Consider the following 12,472-nt stretch of genomic DNA (forward strand, 5'->3'; position numbering starts at 1 on the left):
ACCCTTGAACAATGCGAGGGCTGGGGTACCAACCCTCCACGCAATCCAAAATCCGAGTATAACTTATAGTCGGTCCTTGGTATATGCAATTCCTCCACATCCTTGGTTCCACATCCATGGATTCAACCAACTGCAGATCGTGTAGTACTGTCATGTTTACTATTGAAAATATCCTCATGTAAGTGGACCTGTGCTGTTCAAACCCATGTGATTCAAGGGTTTGCTGTATATTATGGATACAAGTGCTTTGTTGAATGTGTGATTTGCAAATATTTTCTCCCAGTCTGTAGCTTGTCTTTTCATTCTCTCAACAGTGTCTTTCACAAAGGAAAATGTTTTAATTTTGATGAAGTCCCATTTATCACTTTTTAATTTTATGGGTTGCATTTTTAGTTTTATACTTAAGAAATCTGACTAACCACAGGTTGTTAAGATATTCTGTTTTCCTTAAAACTTTTGTGGATTTAGACTTTATATTTAGATCTCTGATCCACTTGAGTTAATTTTTGTATAAGGTGTGAGGTTTAGGTTGATATTCATTTATTACCATACGGATGGCTGATTGTTCTAACCATATTGTAAAATTTTCATTTTTCCATTGAATTGCCTTTCTACATTCATCAAAAATCAAGTAGCCATATTTGTATGGCTACATTCCTGGAATTTCTATCCTGTTTTACTCATCTTTGTATCCATCCCTTCATTAATTCTGTACTGTGTCAACTATTGTAGCTTTATAGTAAGTCTTGAAATTTTTTAGTGTGGCCTCTAACTTTATTCTTCTTTTTAAAACTTGCTTTGTCTATGCTAGTTCCCTTGCTTTTCCATATAAATTTTAGAATCATCTTGTCTAGATCAACAAAAATTCCTGTGAAGATTTTGTTTCAAATTGTGTAAAATCTGTAGTTTGGAGACAGTTAACATATTAAATATTGAGTCTTCGAATCCGTGAACTCAATATGTCTCTCCATTTATATGTCTATAATTTTTTTTCATCAGCATTTTATAGTTTTCAGACTACAGATTCTGCCCCATTTTGTTAGAATTTTATCTCAAGATTTCACTTTTTAATTTCTTGTAAATGGCATTGTGTGAGGTATTTTTTACTGTTTATTTCTAATTTTTCAATGCTAAAAATACAATATATAGAAATACAATTGAACTTTATGTTGACCTTATATCCTATGACCTTGATAAACTTGCATAGTACTTGTAGAAATGTTTTTGTAGGTTCTTTGGGATTTTCTATGTAGACAATCATGTCATCTGCAAATAGGGACAGTTTTATCTCTTCATATCCAACCTACATGTGCTTTACTTTCTTTTCCTTCTCTTACTGCAATGGCTAGCCCTTCCAGTACGATGTTAAACAGAAGTGGTGAAAAGGGACATCGTTGCCTTCTTTACGATCTCAAGGATAAAGTATTCAGTCTTTCACCATTAAGAATGATGTTAGCTGTATATTTGCTATGGATGTCCTTTAATGAATTAAGGAAGCTCTTTTTCATTCCAAGCTTCCTAAAGCTTTTGTCATAAATGACTGTGAATTTTGTCAAATATTTTTTTCTGTATAAATTAATATGATCAGGTATTTCTTTTTCTGTAGCCTGTTGACATGGTTGATTATACTGATTGACTTTTTAAAACATTGAACCAGCAATTGTATTCCTGGGATAAAACCAAGTTGGTCATGGTATATTATTCTTTTTATATATTGTTATATTTGATTTGCTAATATTTTGTTGAGAATTTTTGCACTTATGTTCATAAGGAATATTGGTCTGTTATTTTATTTCCTTGTACTGTCTTTGGTTTTGGCATCAGGGTAATGCTGGCCTAATAAAATAATTTGGGAGCTTTCCTTTCTCTTCTATCCTTTGGAAAAAGAGATTGTGTAAAATTGGTGTTACTTATTTTTTAAGTATTTGATAGAATTTTCCCATGTAACTATCTGAGCCTAGATACTTCTTTTTCAGAAAAGTTTTAACTATGAATTCTATTTATTTAATTGATTTAGAACTATTCAGAACATCTATTTATTCTTAGGTGACTTTTGGTAGTTTGTGGTCTTTAAGGTATTCATCCATTTTATCTAAGTTTTCAAATTTATATTCATAAAGTTTTTTGTGGTTTTCCGTATCATCATTTAATGTCTGTGACTTCCATTTGTCAATTCTGATATTGGTTATTTATGCCTTCTCTTTCTTTTTTTTTCTTTATAAGTTTGGCTAAATTTTTATCAATTCTAATAATCATTTTAAAGAACCAACTTTTGTTCTATTGATTTTCTCTATTGTATTGTCTATTGTATTCTGTTTTCAATTTTAATGATTTCTACTGTAATATCAATATTTATTATTTCCTTCTTTCTGCTTGCTTTTTATAGTTCTTTAAGGTGGAAAATCAGATTATTGATTTGGTACCTTTCTTCTTTTTTAGAACAACCACTTAATGCTATAAATTTCACTCTAAGTACTGCTTTAGCTGTGTACAACAAATATTAATGTTATATTGCCATTTTTGTTTAGTTCAAAATGTTCTCTAGTGTCCCTTGAAACTTACTCTTTGATTCATCGATTATATAGAAGTGTGTCATTTAATTTCCAAATGTTGAGAGATTTACCAATTATTGTTCTGTTGCTGATTTCCAGGGTAATTTCATTATGTCAGAAAACACACTTTGTGTAATTTCAATTATTTTAAAATCTGTTAAGGTTTGTTTTATGACTCTGGGTATGTTCTGTCTTGATGAATGTTTCATGTGCACTGAAAAAATCATGTATTCTGCTGTTGTTGGGTGAAATGTTATATAAATGTCAAGCAGATCCAGTTATTGTATTCCTTAGTTCTTCTATATTTTTGCTGACTGTATTAGATTCCTAGGGCAGCCATAACAAATTGTCACAAACTTGGTGGCTTAAAACAACATAAATTTATTCTCTCACAGTTATGGAGGCCAGAATTCTAAAATCAAGATGTCAACAGAGATGATTCCTTCTGGAGGCTCTGAGGGAGAGTATATTCCATGCCTCTCTCCTGGCTTCTGGTGGATGCTAGCAATCCTTGCTATTCTTGACCTGTAGATGCATCACTGCAATCTCTGCCATCATCTTCACATCACCTTCCCCTTGTGTGTTTTCTCCCTTCTCCTCTTTTAAAAAGATACTTGTCATTAGCTTTAGGGTCCACCCTAATCCAGGATGATCTCATCTCAAGATCTTTAACTTAATTACATCTGCAAAGAGTATTTTTCTAAATAGGTTAGATTCAGAGGTTTCAGGCAGACATATCTTTTGGAAGGGAGGGCCACCTTTCAACCCACTACACTGACTTTCTGTCTACTTGTTCTATCAATTACTGAGAGCAATGTAGGAGTCAACAACTTAACTTTGGATTTGTCCTTTTTTTCTTTCATTTTTATGTGCTTTTCTTGAAATATTTTGAAGCTGTCAGATGTATACAAATGTATGGTGGTTATAAATTTAGGATGAATTTATTCTTTTATCATTATGTAATGATCCTATTTACTTCTGGTAGTTTTTCTTTTTCTGAAATCTACTTTGTTATTAGTAAATCCATACAAGCATTATTTTGGTTGATAATTGCATGGCATATCTATTTCCATCATTTTACTTTTAGCCTACTTGTATTTAAATGGGTGTACTATAAATAATTTATGGTTGGTTCACTGTTTTTTTTAATCCATTCTGAGTCATTGTCTTTAAATTGGTATGTTTGGACTACTTATATTTAATGTATTTATTGATATGTTTTGACTTAGGGCTGCCATTTTACTTGTTTTCTCTCTTTTTAATTCTTCTATAACAATCTTGAAATACACGCAGAGTGCTCTCTTCTCCTTAACAAGCTTTGCCCTCAAGGGAAACTATTTCACCAGAACTTAAATTACGTGGGTTTACCAAAGCCTAACCAACCTGAGGGAAGGGAAATACCCAAATCCAGCTACCCAATAGATCATGTCCAGCTTTCAATAAAATATTACAAGGCATGCAAAAAACAAAAAAAAAAACCACACAGTCTGAAGAAACAATATGGGCATCAGAGCCAGACTCAGCTATAGTAGAGACTTTGGAATTATCAGACCAGGAATTAAAAATAACTATAATTAATGTGCTAAGGGTTCTAATGGGAAAAATGGGCAACATACAGGAGCAAATAGGTAATGTAAGCAGAGATATGGAAACTCTAAGAAAGAATCAAAAAGAAATGCTAGAAATCAAAAACACTGTAAGAGAAACAAAGAATGACTTTGATGAACTTGTTAGTAGACTAAACACAGCCAAGAAAAGAACCAGTGAGCTTGAAGGTATGTCAGTAGAAACTTCACAAACTGAAAAGCAAAGGCAAAAAGGAACAGAACACCTAAGAACTATGGGACAAATATAAAAAGTATAACATACACATACTGGAAACATCAGAAGAAAAAGAAAGAAAAAAGAACAGAAGAAATATTTGAAATAATAATGGCTGAGAATTATCCAAAATTAATAACAAACACCAAACCATAGACCCAGGAAACTCAGAAAACACCACAGAAGATAAATAATTTAAAAAATCTACAACTAAGCATATCATCTCAAACTACAGAAAATCAAAGACAAAGAGAAAAATCATGATAGAAGCCAGAGGGAGAAAAAACATCCTACCTATTGAGGAAAAAGAATAAGGGATCTGTGTTTCTATTGCACAAAACTTATGCATATGTTAGGTTACATGGCAAAAGGAAATTAAAATCAAAGGTGCAATTAAGGTTGCTAATCAGCTGACCTTAAAATAAGGAATACTGAATTATCCTGAATTATCCAGGTGGGTCAAAAGTAACCACAAGAGTCCTCAAAAGTAAAAAAGAGAGGCAGAAGAGGGAGAACCAAAGAGATGGTGGTGTGAGAAGAACTTGGCCCAAAGTTGCTGGCTTTGAAGATGGAGGGGCCAGAGAAAACAGACGAGCTCTAGAAGCTAGAAAAGGCAAGGAGATGAACTCTCCCATAGAGTGTCCAGAAGGGTGCGCACACTGCCAGCACCTTGATTTTAACCCAGTGAGGTTCATTCTGGAATTTTGACCTCAAGAAACATAAGATAATACATTTGTATCATGTAAGCCACCAAGTGTGTGATAATTTGTCACAGCAGCAGTAGAAAACTAATACAATTATAACTACTGTTTTAAAGTTTTTGATAATTTCAACATCTACATTATCTCAGTGTTGGTGACTTTGCTTATTCTCCTGCAAGTTGTAATTTTCCTGGTTCCTCATATGCTGAATAGTTTTGGCTTATATTTGGATATTTTAACTACTGTGCTATGAGATTCTGGATCTTGTTTAAACCCTAAAGATAATGTTGATTTTTTTAAATCAGACAATTGATCTAGTTAGGTTAAAGCCATTAGTTCCAACCCACCTTTTGTGGGCTCTAGTTTCAAGGTCTGTTCAGTTCTCAAAACCTTTGGCTGTACTGTTTGAATCTGTCCCATGCATGTAACATCCAGTGGTCAGTCTGGGACCTGGGCAATGGTTCAGCCTGTAACTGAATTCCCTAAGCCTTTAGTGTGCTATTTAGGGTAAGAGTGACACATGCTAAACTCAGAGTTGAGCCCAGGAGTTCATCCACCACTTTATGGGATAACTCTTTTGAGCTTTGTCTTTGCAATCTCCCCAAACCTTTCCCATTCTATGGGATCCCTACTTTTGACAAACGGGGCAAGAAGAAGGTTTCTCAGCCTGAGTGGGAAACCTAATGTGTTTCCCTAGAATTCCTGTAGCACCTGAGATCAGGCAGGAACATTTGGACAAGGTCTGATAAAGGCAAGCTGACCACCACATGAGGTTCTAAACTCTTAAGGGAAATATGGTTTGTGTAAGATTCAGTGTGTAATGAGATTTTTAACTTGAACAGTAGTATAGCAATGAGGGAAAACTTAAACTTTTTATTTTTAGACAATTGTAAATTCACATGCAGTTGTCAGAAATAATAGAGAGACCTCATATACCCTTTACCCAGTTTCCACAATGATAACATCTTGTAAAACTGTAGTAAAATATCACAACCAGCATATTGACACTGAATATAGTCAAGATACAGAACATTTCCGTCACCACTAGCCTCCTTCATGTAGCCCTTTTTAGTCACACTTACTTCCCTTCCAGGCCCACCCCTCCTTAATCCCTTAACCCCTGAAAACCATTTATCTGTTCGCATTCCTCCATTATTTCAAGAATATTATGCAATGGAATCACACAATATATGAACCATAAATATGAGTGAGGAAAAACAAATAATTTTGTGCCTGACCCTTAAAAGGAGTCATATAAACGGGAAAGTCTCTTTAAAATAGTAGTAGCAGGATTCAATAATAATTCAATAATAGTAGATCAGGATTCAATGCTCAATTTCTCTTAGCCCAGTTGCCTCATTCTTTTAACAACCTGTTTCAAATATATTTTTTTCAAATATAAATATTAGGGGTATATATATTTCAAATATATATTAGAGATAAATATATAGTAAATACATATAAATATAAATATATAATTCAAATACATATATATTTCATATATATAGACACTGATACATACAGTATTTTTCAGAAGACTCTAAGATCTTTTGTTCTCCATGATACATCTGACCAAATATCACTAATTACTCATAATCTTATCCATCATTTTCTAGTCATTGGTACCTTCTACTCATTGCCTGAAAATTTTGAAGAAACTGACTTATAGTCTTCATCATTAAAAATCCTGATATCCTCCAAGTAGACCTCAATGTCCAGGAGGCAACTCCTCCAATACCTAAATTTTTTTGTTCCTTAACCTCAGCTTTAGAAATCTAAAAAAGTAGTCATATGGCAATTCAACTTTCTGTCACCCTGCCCTACTTAAATGTACCATACCACTTTTTTCTGCTTCCAATTTTTTTCTGTTAACTTCTTTCCATAAGAATTTAAATGCATTCACGTATCTCTCATATTAAAAAAAGAACTGCTATACTAACTTTTGCTTATTCCCTATCCCTACCCAGTTAAACTTCTCAGGAGTTCTCATCAATCACTTTCTTTCCTACCACTCACTTCTCAGACCAGTGCTCTTTTTGTTCTTCGGGGCAATAGCACTAGCAACTTTTTTTTCTTTTTTAAAATTTTTATTGGGGTATAGTTGATTTACAATGTTGTGTTAGTTTCAGGTGTACAGCAAAGTGAATCTGTTATACATATACATATATCCACTCTTTCTTAGATGCTTTTCCCATATAGGCCATTACGGAGTATTGAGTAGAAGTCCCTGTGCTATACAGTAGGTCCTTTTCTTTTCACTCTGTAGCTCACTCAAGGAATTGTCACAGACACCAATGAGTTAAGCTGCCATTTATATTCTGATGATTCCTAAATCCATTTTCCTAAACCACGTCTTTCTTAGCTTCAAATTTCTATATTCAAGTCTACTGAAGAAACATTTCCATTTAGATGACATAAAAGCACCTCAAACATAAACTGTTCGTATCTAAACTTACTTTTTTTTTCCAAAACTACTTCCCCTACTCTGTTCTATACTTCAGTGAATGGCATCACCAGCCACGTACTTGTACATATCTAGACTAATTCCTGCTTAATTCCACCTCCTCACGCCCTCACCACAGTCAATCTATTTCTGTCAATTCTGTCTCAAATTCTTTGACTTTTCTCCAACCTCATTGTTAGTACCTTATTTCAGGTCACCATTACCTCTCACCTAGATCACTGAACAGTTCTTATTTTGTAATTTAACAGTTATTTATTAAGCACCTACTATGTGCCAGCCATTGTTCTAGGCACTTGGGATATACCAACAAATAAATATAGATAATAATCCTTCCCTTATGGAGATCACCTTATAGCAGGTCAAGATAGACAATAATCAATGAACATAACAAATAAGAAAATTATATAGTATTTTAGAAAGTTAAAAGTCAAAGAGTAAGGGAAACACTAAGAGGTAGGGTGGGGGCTGTTTCTAGTGCTAAATAAAGAGGATGACATTTGAGCAAAAACCTGAAGGAAGAGTGTTAGCCATGTGAAAACCTGGAGGAAGAACAGGCAGAGGAAACAGCCAGTGCAAGAATGCCTTGGGCCAGGCTTTCTGTACCCTTTAATAAAAAAGCCTGACCGAGACACTGTGCCAGGAAGTCTGGGCCCTGCCATGTTCCCACTGAAGTTGGGAGCATGGCATTTTTATTTTAGAAATATAATCTCAGACTCCTGAACATAAAGATGATGTCCTATATTTCTGTATCCCTAATACCTAGTTCAGCCCTGACACACAATCTATACTCAACAAACGTTTGCTGAATGAATGATTAGAGCAGGCCGAGACTGGGAGCCAGGGAAATTAATTAGAGGACTATTTCCACACCATATTTGAGAAATGACAAAGGACTGGACTAAAGCAAGACTCTGGGGATGGAGATAAAAGGATAGATTTGAGAGAGATTTAGGAGGTAGAATTTGTGAGATTAGCGGCTGATTGCTTGTGGAGAGAGTTTTGGCTTGGTTGACTAATGGGCTGTGGCAACAGAGGAGAGAGAAGAGAAAGAGCAGAGAATTTGTTTCTGTGTGATCCTGTTTTGCCAAGGAGGGTGGTGAAGAGGAACATAAACTCAGTGTGCTTTTCTTTGTGTTGGAAGAGTGGAACTAGTGGAACTGAGGTGGAGATATCCGATGAATGTATTGAATAGTGGGGCGCAGAAGAGATCTCAGCTCTGGAAGTACGTAGGCAGAGATTCTCAAACTTCAGTGGACATGTGAATCAGCTGGGGGACTTGTCAAAACTTTATCATTTTATTTTTTTATTGAAGTATAGTTGATTTACAATGTTGTGTTTCTGGTGTACAGCAAAGTGATTCAGTTATATATATATTCTTTTTCAGATTCTCTTCCATTATAGATTATTACAAGATATTGATATAGTTCCCTGTGCTATACAGTAGGTCCTGCTGTTTATCTTTTTTTTTTTTTTTTTTTTGGCTGCGCCACACGGCATGCTGGATCTTTAGTTCCCCGACCAGGGATCAAACCTGTGCCCTCTGCAGTGGAAGCGCAGAGTCTTAACCATTGGACCCTCTATTGTATATATAGTAGTGTGTATCTGTTGATCCCACACTCCTAATTTACCCCACCCCTGACCCCACTTTCCTCTTTGGTAACCATAAGATTGTTTTCTATGCCTGTGAGCCTATTTCTGTTTTGTAAATAACTTCATTTGTATCATTTTTTTAGATTCCACAAATAAGTGATATCATATAATATTTGTCTTTCTCTGTCTGACTTGTTGAAGTGAACTTAGTATGATAAACTCTAGGTCTGTCCAGGTTGCTGCAAATGGCATTATTTCATTCTTTTTTATGGCTGAGTAATATTCCATTATATAAATGTACAACATCTTCTTTATCCATTCATCTGTGGATGGACACTTAGGTTGCTTCCATGTCTTGGCTATTGTAAATAGCATTGCTATGAACATCGGGGTGCATGTATCTTTTCTGATTAGAGTTTTCAAAACTTCATTATTTTAGTCTCAAGTCCAAAGATTTCTTTTTAGTAGCTCTGGAGTAGGGCTCAGGGATCTGCATTTTACACACACATGCACAAACACAGGTGTTCCAGTGCAGAGAGTGTCCAGACCTCACTTTTTTTTTTAATTAATTAATTAATTTATTTATTTATTTTTGACTGTGTTGGGTCTTCGTTTCTGTGCGAGGGCTTTCTCTAGCTGCGGCAAGCGGGGGCCACTCTTCATCGCCGTGCGCGGGCCTCTCACTATCACAGCCTCTCTTGTTGCGGAGCACAGGCTCCAGACGCGCAGGCTCAGTAGCTGTGGCTCACGGGCCTAGTTGCTCCATGGCATGTGGGATCTTCCCAGACCAGGGCTCGAACCCATGTCCCCTGCATTGGCAGGCAGATTCTCAACCACTGCGCCACCAGGGAAGCCCCAGACCTCACTTTAAGAAACACTAATATTGGTGGTGGGTGGGACCTGAGCCTATGAATTAAAGGGTACAAGCATGAACGAGAAGAAGATTGATGGAAGAAATCTAGAAAACACATATTTACAGAGAGGACTCACAGAGAGAAAGCTTCTGAGCTGTGGTTTGAGAGCTCTACTATTTACCAGTTCACATCATCGTCTGAACATCCTACATTTGTGGTCCTTCTTGTTTGGAGCTGAGGGTTTGTATTAGACAAAGGTGAAATAGATGCTTTGAAAAGAAGTTGGGTTCAAATTTAGAAGAAGGTTGAATAGCTAACTAAGGAGTTGATCTCCTCAGCGCTACCATCTGTGAAAACCATTGGTGAAAGTTTTTGATCAGGTCAAGAAGATGATGAAAGCAGAATTTTCGAAAGATCGGATTTGTACTAAATGGTTGAGAAGAGGAGAAAGTAAAGCAAAATCAGTTTTTAAAAAAGACTGCAGAAGGGGAAAATCAAAAAATGTGAACTGAACTATGTAAAGAATTTTTTAAAACCCTGTGAAAAAAGCAGGGGCTGACACAGAGATTTAATTGGATTGGAGGCTCAGAGGCCAAGGTCGGAGAGAATGTTTAGAAGGGATGGTTAGCAGGGCCAGACACTACAGAGACAGCAGTAAATCCACCTGCCACTGAAAAAAAAAAATAATAATAGAATACATGGTGTCAAAGGAATAACTGCTGAACAAAGGGCCCTCTCATCCACATCTGTTGCTAAGATAACATTCTTTTAACTTTTAATTCTTGCATTGATCACACTGAGCATTCAAAGTCACCCTTTCTGAAATTCTGAAAAAGGAAACAATTCCTACCTTTTCAAGGTCTTTGGAAGAGAAGTAAATGACCCAGAAAACTAAGATAAACATCAATGGCAGCGGTAATTTACGAGCTACAGCATTTGGAAACAAAGCAAGAATCCTGTAAGAGAGGACAGGAGAAATAATCACACGTTAAATCAAATAAATATAACATTGCTGTGTATACCTAGGTTCCTCCTCAGTACTTTTCCAGAATAGGGTTGTGTTCTGTACAACTGCTCTCTTCTGGGTTTCCAGGAAATTCCATCATATGTTCTATTAGAAATCAGAAACAATTGTCCTCCCCAAAGCAGAGAGCTGAACTGGGTGAGGCAGGAAAGAACTCCTGGTTTCTGACTCTCAGATGAACTCTTTCGTTTGGAGTCACGTCAGGGCTCTGAGCCTTTTCTCTCATGGAGGGCTCAGCAGGTTTAGTAAGGTTTTAGTGACTGTTTACCCTAAGAAACACTTTTTTTCTGGTGCCCTCTGATGAATTCTGGTCTCTAAATCTCTCTCAGATACACACACACACGCACACACGCATGCACACATGCACGCACATATGCATTATCTGGTATCCACTCTCCCTGGTCTTACATGCTTCTGGGGGCTTCCTTCTAAACCTCCCCTTTGTCTTCTTAGGAAGCTTGTTTCCACCTCAGGTTTTTAATCACCTCATGCTAAAGTAGTTGAGAAACATTGCCATAAAGGGCAAGAGTGTATTCTTTAGAGAAGGTCATTGTTGAGTGGCCAGAATTTTAGTTTTTGTTTTGCAAACCCAGAATACCAGAAGTATGTGCCAAAGAGTTAAATTACAGCAGTGTTTCCCAAACTTCTTTTGCCTGGGACCCACAGTAAGAACATCATATCAAATCTCATTTCAGGGCACACATACACACACACACACACACCCCGATGTTTCATAAAACAATCCTTATCCTTACTGCATGCAATGTACTGTAATATTTTCTAGTTATTCTATTTTACTCTATACTACTCTATTCCATTTTTAAAGTATTTTTCATGCCCAAATAAGATAATTTTACTATCCCCTAAAGGGTTGCAATGCACCATTTGAAAAGCACCGACTGGTCTATGGTTCGCTCTCCTGTCTCTGCCAGTACGGTACCTATGGATGAATATCTCCTCCATCATATTCTCATATTTTCTCACAGGAATTACAGCCGTCCGGAGTTTCTTTGGATAAAGCAGTCTTTGCATTTACTTCGGGAATGGAGTCTCCCTATAAGCTTAACTGATCAAAAGCTGAAATGCCATTTGTGGCCAGAGTGTGCCAGGTAGAATCACAGCCTTCCCCAGCGATGAAATGCCCTTGCTCACTCCACAGAGCCAGAGAAAGAAGCCAGGAGGGAGTTCGTTTTAGAGAACGGACATATCTAATCCCAGCGCAGGGTCACCTTTGGTTGAGGTCTTACGTAGTTATTTATTTACTTATTTATGTAGTGGATTTCCTTTGCTTATGCCCTCATTTCGCTGTCATGTGGAATTAGTCACTTCCACAGTAGCAGAAGTATCGGAAAACTGGAAAGAAGGAAAACAGAAGCCCTCGTCCACGGTTCTTGAATGACTGAGATTTGATTTGGCTGGTTCTTCTCAACCTTTGGAGTGTGTTCTTTGGAAACACTTTCCCTTGG

General features: G+C 36.4%; 1 protein-coding gene across 1 annotated transcript in view; it reads right to left on the reverse strand.

Annotated features, from left to right (window-relative positions):
* The window catches only part of NXPE2 (neurexophilin and PC-esterase domain family member 2), a 30,172-nt gene extending 18,200 nt beyond the window's left edge, over positions 1–11,972 (reverse strand). Inside the window, 2 exon segments of the mRNA XM_061203670.1 lie at positions 10,833–10,938; positions 11,947–11,972. Coding sequence (XP_061059653.1) covers positions 10,833–10,938; positions 11,947–11,972 — 132 coding nt within the window.
* Between the last annotated feature and the right edge of the window lie 500 nt (positions 11,973–12,472).

This window comes from Eubalaena glacialis, chromosome 10 (genome assembly GCF_028564815.1).
Source record: "Eubalaena glacialis isolate mEubGla1 chromosome 10, mEubGla1.1.hap2.+ XY, whole genome shotgun sequence".
In the NCBI taxonomy this organism is placed as follows: domain Eukaryota; kingdom Metazoa; phylum Chordata; class Mammalia; order Artiodactyla; family Balaenidae; genus Eubalaena; species Eubalaena glacialis.